A 9047-nucleotide genomic window follows, 5' to 3' on the forward strand; every position below is an offset into this window, starting at 1 on the left:
TTGCATGGCTACTTAAATAAAAAATAACAAAAGGGTAAATTAAAAAACCCACATATTTATCAAAATCACAAATTTTATTTTGTATTTTTCAGAGTTCCATACTTTCATATTACATGTATTTTGAACAATGAACAATATAAATTATTATTTTTCTGTATTTATTCTTGTTTCTCAACAACCCTCAATAAATATACCTTTGCCATTATTCAACATAATTGGACTTGATTACCCCCAAATTCCCAAAAGTGACGTCATACTCCGCATTGGGGTTTAGTAACACGAAGTAACAATAGATATTGGTACACGCTGACACGTGAATATTTGAATGTACGGTTTCCAAACTGTGACGTCATACTCCGCATTTGGATATATGGCAATTATTACCTATTGGTTACCCATTGTCACGTGAAGTTTTTAATTGTTCGGTTTCACGGTCAAACTTACATCATCCGAGGAAATGTGTTTTCTTCCGTAGTGGGCAAATAAAGTTTAGAACGATGACCCGCCCGGAGCGATTGTAGAATTCGAAGAAATTCGGATTACAGAATATCAGCAGGAACTAACGAAATAACACATTCCAAGCATACGTTTTAGTATCCGCAAATTGTCACGGGGTTTTATTTCACAATCTGAAGTCACTAAATCTCATCCTAGCACACAATATCCTATTACACAGAACTTGTACATGTACATGTACATCACAAACGTATAAACTAGACACAGACATTATACACGTATGAATTCGCATCTCATAGCATCGCTACTTATGACAAACGCTTTTCAACATGATGTACATGTGGTAGGTATTATGCATTACAGCAGACCCTTTTGTTAAAATGTTTTTACATGTTTTGATACAGTGAATTAATACAAGATATCATGGCAGTGATAGAAAAACATGAATGTTAAAATCACACAATGCATAGCCTCATTTATATTTTAAAAGACATTAACACATGGACATTCTGAATCGTACGCAACACGTTCACAGTTGTACATTTTTATTTCCAGAAATTACTATTTTACGACCACGTCACAGTTTAATACATTCTTGCTATACATCAAACTCTATGGTCAACAGAGAAATGAAACTTGGACCGAAGCAAAAGCAAATCTCCAAACATAAACCATGATTAATGTACAGAATGATACTGTGTATGTTTTATGTGGTTATTTACAAAATAAATAAATAAATAAATATCTTTGATGGAGCAGCGCAGCATCGCTTCGACGCTGTTTGCTTTCTTTGTCTCGTTAAAAATAATTTATAAATAAAAAGCTAAGCTGTCATAATATGAACATACTAATAATTAAAACAAAACTTCACGTTTACACCACATGAAAAACAATAACACTGGCAGTGTTCCGATATTTAAAAAATTCCATCGTCGTTTAAAATCTTCAAAACTGGAAAATTACCAAATACGGCGATACAGTATTAATACGTTAAGAACTACTCCCCTTTCGAAGAGCCCTTCGACGATTTACATGAAAAATAAGGCAAATCCGCTGGTTTTTATTTCAGTTTTCTGTATTCATCATTCCTCAAAAACTTCCAATAAGATGGCATGAATGCATATACAACAGTTTACTGATACAGTTGAAGTAGGTTCGGAAAACAAAATCCAAAACAGCAGTCGATGACTCAACAAAAGCTTGGAAAGGTCAAATTAATTAGCGAGGTATTAGATCATCTTTCCCAGGTCTACAAAAACGACACTTGCTTTCAAATAAACTTTTTTTCTGCGATGAGTAATAAACTGACTCACTCCTCCCGAGCAAGGCCCCTCATTCAAAGTCAGTATTTAAATGCGTGGGCGGAAGCCTAGAAGCTAGACTTCTTTAGGTAACAAACTTCAATGAGCACCGTTCTTTGTATACGATTCCAAACAATGTTATCTGAGTAGCGCAAGTAAAAGTCATATACGGCGTTATGCGAATTCATGCAATCTTCAAATTATCCACACATTACTTAGTGTAATGCCCTCATTTAAAAACTATAACTTCATAATTATTGGCATCATTGGCATGTGCAATTTTAATTATAATAATTTGGAGGAAAACAGCTTTAAATATTCTACCGCCAACAAAAGTATTATTGCACTTTGATTAATTATTACACATTATCTTAGTCGAGTGAGACTACACTGAAATCGTCAGATGTTGGAATGAATAGTGGTGAATGCAATTTAGCTCCACTCTCTGTAACATTCATGATCAATTAGTGAATAGCATGGAAACCTATTTTGATTACCAGAAATCTTCTGAAGGTCTGCGTTCTGTTAAGGTTTGTGTTAGCGGACTAGTTTGGAATACAAATTGTAATCTTTTGGAATCTTCAGAATAAAAAGATGGCGATTGAGGGAGAAGCGATATTTCTGTGTGCTTCAATGCTTTTACAATTACAATCATCATTCATATTAGAGTAATTAATATCATCAGGATTACGATTTCTGTTGAACACTTTTTTTTCCTTTGGAGCAGGCAATATAGTTTCAGTTCATTTTTTTCTTGAATACATTTTGGCTTTTGAAGTTTCTAGAAAGGTGGTTTGATCAAATTGAGCAGCAACTATGCAAAGAGCAGGGTGTTAAATAGATCATTTGCCATTGCCTGCTGGTCAAGTCTTAATAGCGTCTTACATCATAGCGTCTTACATCATCAAAGTTTCTTCATTGTTTGTCTCAAAGTTGAATGAGAGTCCTATTGGATTCCGGGCTGGACATATCACTGCTGCCGCTCTCTGATTTGATCGCCTCCCTCCCGCAGCTCATAATGTTATCTCCCGCGTCGCCATTTTGAACCGTGTAATTGAAGATGCTGGTGGGCGTGACCACTTCGGTTGTAGGGGTATCCAGAGTGCTGGTGGATGTAGCGGTGGAGGTGGTGCCTGTCTGTTTGTTGGCTTTGTTCTGCCGACACATTGCCTTGTGTGCCTCCAGGATAAACTCAAGCTGCTCCTTCTGCTGATGGAGCTTGGTGATTTCTTGCTCCAATGTGGCGTTCTGCTCCTCCCAATCTTCAGTTTCCTGTAACAAATAATGACAAAGACAATTAAAAATGCGTCCAAGTAGCTGCAATTTGGATATGACTTTAGTTCTTAAAATGAAATGATCCTGATGTATTGACGTAGTGTGACTCAAGAAGAAAGATTTTCCCATCAATGTATTACATCATTCAGTTGGCAAACCAAATGCTGACTAATCACAAATTACTGGAAATAGGCCAATCGGAATGATGCCAAATGTCCTCAGGACAACCTGATTTTCTCATTTCATTTTTACAGCACTACCTTTGTGTATGCTTTTTCAATGTCCTTGAATTTTGTCAGAACAGATTCTGTCAATGAGTATGATATTTGTCGAAACATGATTTGTCTATAAATTGTACTATTTGTAGATAATTTCAGCTTACCCCAATGAGAGTGTTGGTGTGGTCCACACGCCTCTGGCGACACTTGGCCGCAGCAAGCTTGTTTCTCTCCCGGCGGACTCGCCTTTTGTCTCTCTCCTCAACTGGCAACTACAGGCAAAAAAAACGGGACAAAGAAATTAATTATGCATTCTGGCCAAATCCAGCATACACAAGACACCAATACAGTACTCAGATATGCATTAGAGCGGTGTTATATATCACAATCCATTTTATTTAACGAGTTCGTGTTTAAACAGCTTAATACTTGGGACTAAAGCCATAATCAATTCCGTAGGCCCAGTCGTTTATAATTAAAAACAATCATCTGTTTATTTTTCCCCTTCTCCATTTATACAGTGTGATCATGTGTACAGCTTAAATGTCCTTGAAAATGCCCGACATTTGTCGAAGGTGAACAAACAGGTTTCTCATTTCTTTGACTTGAATGACCTGTCTGTTTCATCATGCTACGAAACACTTCATTACGTGTGATACTGAAATCCAAGATGGCCGCACGCTGTGGTATGCAATAGCAGACATGCTGCGCTGATCGCTGCAGTGCAGGCATTTTCTCTGTATAGTAAGTGCATGTTATGTTGTGCACACGTACATGTACATTGTACATGTACGTACGTCTGTTCTGTCAATAATGCTATGCATAACAAGCCACGTACTGGTGACCTTGGGCTCCGAAGCATAATTACTGCAACAATTTAGCAAACGTCTGCACCAAGGCGAATAGTAATACCACACAGCAAAAGGCGACCAGTACTTTTACGTCTTTCGAGTAAACCATGTTGACGTACAAATTCAGCGTCACAATGCCACAAGGCGTGTTTACAAGAGTGTACCAGCACAATGCTTTGGAAAATATTGGCCCTGATCAAACAATGCTAAACTAAAGGGTGAAGGATCGATTGTGATCGACCCTCGCCACAGTACAGAACATTCACGGCTTCAAACCAGCCCTTGTCCATTGGGTTCGCCCTACACAATCTGCATGATCTAACAAAGGCTTTGGTAAGCAGCTTAGGGCTGTTTTTACAGAGGTCAATTTGGACACAAGGCCTCCTGTTGTTGCGTTCGGCCATTGCTGAAGTAACATCCAATATTTTGGTCTAACATGAAGGCCCTGGCTACTGAGCAACTACCTTGCTTGATACTCGCAAGAAAAATGATTCAAAGTTGACTCTTTCAAGTTCGTGACTGGCTGGTTTTACTTTCCCGACATCCAGTCACCAGTTTTAATCGAGTATTTCCGCACAAATTAAAGTCATTACATGTTCTTGAAAGGCTAAATCCTGCCCAACCCCTTATATCGTATATCTCTATTTTAAGGTGAGACAGCCAAGTCATAAATCCTGGCCAAATTACCCTGGATGTACTGATGATTCATAGTTCCAACCCCCCCCCCCCCAATCTTGAATTTTGTCAAAATTCTGTTTTGACAAAGGAACAAAATTGTGAAGTAATCAAGTTAGTGATAATAACAACGCGTTCATAATTTTGAAATCGAAAAAGAAAAATTGGAGCATCAGTGTGGTATCGTTGACTGAAAAAAAAGACAAGAATGTTTCCAAGAAAAGACCGAACTGGGATGATATTTAGGAGGACAAAAGTTCAATGTCCGGTAGGTAGAATGTCTGAATGGCGAATACCCTATCAACTTCCTATCAGGTTAACCTGCCGCCCACGTAAGGGGCTATTGAGTCTATTGTTCATGTACCGCCCTCTAATCACTTCCGGCCTTTCAATGAGATTCACGGAAAGACAACTCTCGCCAATTTCCGGGAAGTGAATCGCGAGTTTCCAGTCGTTACAAAAGTTCGGTATGGAATGGAATCCTCAAGCCATCACGGGAAATCAACCCGGACGGAATGTCAAAATCCGCAAGGAACCTGACCAAAAAACAGGTCCGATTGCTGGTTTCAAATTATAAATTTTAACTTCCGAGTGCAATCAGATGTGGGCTAATAGTACAGTGTAGACTAATTATAATAAAATGGATTGTGATATTTTAAGATTTGTGTAAATCAAGATGAACTTATTTACAGAGTTATTATTGAAATTAATTATGATATCTTTAACATTTGCTTCTTTAAGAACTACTTACCTCTTCATCTCTAATTCTTCTCCTAGATGTTGAAGGAGACATCCTCAAGAGTTCGGAGGAGACTCTCCCGTGGTGCAAGCCGCGAGATCCGTGTCTGCCGGTGATGGGCCCGTGGGAGTTGGTAGACACCGAGGGAGGAACAAAGTTTCCGCCGTGGATGTTGTTGTTGAGGTGGGGCAGCCATCCACTCGTCAAAGATGTCGGTGTGATGACAGATGTTGGGATGGCGTGTTGATGTGTGCTCATGGGGTGAGCGCTGGTCATAGGAGGAGCATAACTTGAGATGTCCATGATGTCTTCTGAGGCAGTGTAGTCCTAAAGGAGGAAAGAAAACAAAAGACAAAATCAACAAAAATGCATTTTCATAAAATTTGGTATTAAAAATTCAAATAAGTTCAAATCAAGTTAATTCACCATCACTCCATTCAGTAAAGAAGCTAGGTTCGGTATAAGCCTAACACACTAACAGGTATGGCATCGTTAACTTACCGCTTCAACCTTTACAATTTTTGCCGTTGTTGGATACATAATCGACTGTCACTCGCCAATACAATTAAGTATTGAAACAAAAAGTGAAACTTGCCAACAAGTGAAATTCCTTTTCAATCAATCAACTTGACCGCAACTACAGTAATTGACAGTTATTAACTTGAGTGGTTGTCCCTACGTGAAATCAACTCGGTGGAGTTCTAGAGTTTGAATGAAGTCAAGTTAAGTTACCAACATTAAAAGCAGTGAGTATAGTCCCACCTCCCCGTCCGGCCTCAACTACAAATTAGCTTAATCCTGAACCGGGAGGGGCCCCTCATCCGCCCGGAAAAGGGGAGCTTAATATCCCCGCATGACTTTGACTAAACCTCGGTTCAGATTTTTGGCCGCGTGAGTTGCGCAAAAGAACAGTCACATGACCCATATTTTGGCAAGAGGATGGGTTACCACACGCCGGAACCCAAACAGCATCCCTAACTTTTCCAGAAATCTCTTCAGCAAGGACGGGTCGACGACCCGGGTTAATACACTCAATGTCCTCATGGGGGAGAATGAGCCCCCAACGACTAGTCATCAGCTATAAAAAGAAGCATGATGCACGCTTGTAAATTCACCGCAAGACCCTGGACACATCTGAATCATACTGGATGAGAAAACAGACCAAGAGGGCGATACATACCTCTCCATCTGCAGGAATGGCTCCCGTTGACATCGTGGTCAATACATCGTTCAGGTTCTTCATCAGCGTTGTCACTTCTTTGGATGGCATCGTAACGTTAGGGTACATGCCAAGTGGCCGAATGTACAACCAGTATCGAGCTCTGTCAACGACGGTCAAATCAGGTGCACAAGTCTCCAAATATTCCGCACTTCTGTGGGAGATTCACTCTGTAGGATGAACAATAATGTCTCTTCAGTGTCTGTTATATTCGTTGGACTTCGGAAGAGTTCGTTCGGTTTCGGATAATACTCGCGTTTGTCTCTCAGGGTTTCCTCGAGCGATGAGTCACAGCCGATGCTATTGGGATAGTCCCAAAACCTCGGTGTATTATATAGATATCCAACCATGTAGCTTGCATATCCAGCGCGCTGAACGGCTATATTTAGAACGTGATGTAAAGTCATGAATATTCATATCAGTGACCTGCAGTGACAAGTGGCGCTGCGCGCAGTGAGCCGAGGTCAGGTCACAATATTTCCGTTTTACATGTACTATACTTCCCCTTTGCGTGCATATCCCATTTCCTTCGCAAATACTGTTATCGATTTAACACTTATCAATATCTTAGAACCAAAAAGTATGAAGAAAACGCGATTTATAACATTTTCATTGAGTTAATCTTGCAACGTTTGTGCAGCATTAGTTTCTAGACCTTTCCAAAAGCTATTGAATATTCATTTCTTGTTGCCCAGCGACAGAATATTTACATAAGTAAATACAACCTCGTGCGTCACAGAGGTATTTACTATTCATTTGCAGCGTTCCGCTAGTGCGAAACGCTCTGACGTCAAACCGTTCAACCAATCAGTATCACTGTTGATAAATGGTTGCTAGCAAACACGCACTGTGGTATGCACAGTACAATATGCATGTGCATACATGTTAATTTTCTACCCGGCTTTGGACGGACAAAATAGCAAGGTCGCGCAATTATAATGAAGTGATTATCTTTTGTTTAGTTCTTCAATCAGATCGTTTTTTCGTTTTCACCACATTTATTGATTTTTTTTCTTCTAGAAAATGTTCACTGTGTTTGTATAATTCAACAGATAATTAAGTTTCGAGTTGATTCGAGAAATAATTGGAAATAATGGTTATTATTCTAAATATTTTAAAATTAAATTCATTGAATGGATTATAAAATCAAACTTCGTGTCACATCGTATTGTTATTTGCAAAATTAAATATTCTTTGCACATGATATTTTACTAAACCATTAAAAAAAATGAAATCATCCTAAGGATTATTCTTCCTCGACCTAATAATTTATTCATTCAGTTCGTCAGACCACCGTGTGATCTTGCGCGTTCGCTTCGTCAAATTATCATAATTCACATCGGAATATTAACAAGACGCTCCTTATACTCTTTATGTAAGGTACTAAATTTAGATTTCTTGGTAGAATTACATCGGCCGCCAGAATTAGCCAGCTACCTGCTTAATGGAATAAATTATGCTGCGTCGGGGTAGGTATAAAAGACCATGCAGTCTACACGACGTTATTTCGGGTAAAGGTTAAATAGTAAAATCCTGCAGCAGATGAAACGGAACACATAAAGATACAAATATACATAAACAATATCATATTTCAAGAATGAAATTCATGAATGAATTGTTATCGCAAATTATTCAACATAAATGTCAGACATATGTTGGCCATGTTTACATCTGAGTATTAGTCTGTCATTGCTTGTGGTAATTACGAATGCTAAACTGTTTTCATTTTATGCTCCGTTACAAACATGTTTAAATAAACACTGCTCTATATATCATTTAGAAGATGCTTGACTATTTTTGTATGGCATGTAGTCTAATAATTCTATTAATTTATCGGCGATGGTTAAAATATATTTATCGCCTGTTCATGACTCGTTAAAGGTTAAAATATATTTATCGCCAGTTCATGACTCGTTTTCGATATTTGTTTCTTTATTTTTCATCTTCAAAATTATTTTGCTTAATTCCTTCGCGCACCAAGTTTCATATGTCATTTTTTTTCTCAAAAAGAGCCTCAACTGAAAGAAACTGAAGTAGGGTCTACCATGTAAAAGAATAAGTTCATAATATGTAATTTGATATTTTTCAATTTTTGCATTCCTTCCAAAAATAATGTCATCGAGTTTCGAAAAATGATTTTAAATTTGAAGTTTGCTAAGCACAAAAAGACTTCAGCACAAGCAGGCTTATATAATGTATATACATCACATTATATTATACTTTATGTTGGGGGCTCAGTTTTTAAATTTGCTGAGAATTTATTTTCTGTTTTGCCTTTGGTCATATGTCCTTAAAATACTGGTTCCAAAAATC

The 9047-nt window shown here is 38.2% G+C and overlaps 1 protein-coding gene across 3 annotated transcripts; it reads right to left on the minus strand.

Moving 5' to 3' along the window:
• Positions 1–588: 588 nt before the first annotated feature.
• LOC119740819 (fos-related antigen 2-like) lies at positions 589–7069 on the minus strand. Of its 3 annotated transcripts, none has more exons than XM_038216256.1 (4): positions 6696–7069; positions 5528–5842; positions 3415–3522; positions 589–3029 (listed from the first exon to the last, which is right to left on the minus strand). In XM_038216256.1, the coding sequence occupies exons 1-4, from the start codon at positions 6801–6803 to the stop codon at positions 2685–2687; spliced, it is 876 nt and encodes a 291-aa protein (XP_038072184.1). In that variant the 5' UTR covers positions 6804–7069; the 3' UTR covers positions 589–2684. The 3 variants fall into 3 exon arrangements, with proteins under 3 accessions (XP_038072184.1, XP_038072186.1, XP_038072185.1); XM_038216258.1 differs by lacking the exon at positions 6696–7069 and adding an exon at positions 6252–6536; XM_038216257.1 differs by lacking the exon at positions 6696–7069 and adding an exon at positions 6017–6243.
• Positions 7070–9047: the final 1978 nt, after the last annotated feature.

Source organism: Patiria miniata, unplaced genomic scaffold (assembly GCF_015706575.1).
Source record: "Patiria miniata isolate m_02_andy unplaced genomic scaffold, ASM1570657v1 HiC_scaffold_5, whole genome shotgun sequence".
Taxonomy (NCBI): domain Eukaryota; kingdom Metazoa; phylum Echinodermata; class Asteroidea; order Valvatida; family Asterinidae; genus Patiria; species Patiria miniata.

Coding starts and splice junctions, on each gene's coding strand:
- LOC119740819 (XM_038216256.1), bottom strand. CDS start 6,803: ATGTACCCTAACGTTACGATGCCATCCAAAGAAGTGACAACGCTGATG. Junction 5,843..6,695: donor CCATTCCTGCAGATGGAGAG/GTATGTATCGCC, acceptor TTCCTCCTTTAG/GACTACACTGCCTCAGAAGA. Junction 3,523..5,527: donor GAAGAATTAGAGATGAAGAG/GTAAGTAGTTCT, acceptor TTTTGCCTGTAG/TTGCCAGTTGAGGAGAGAGA.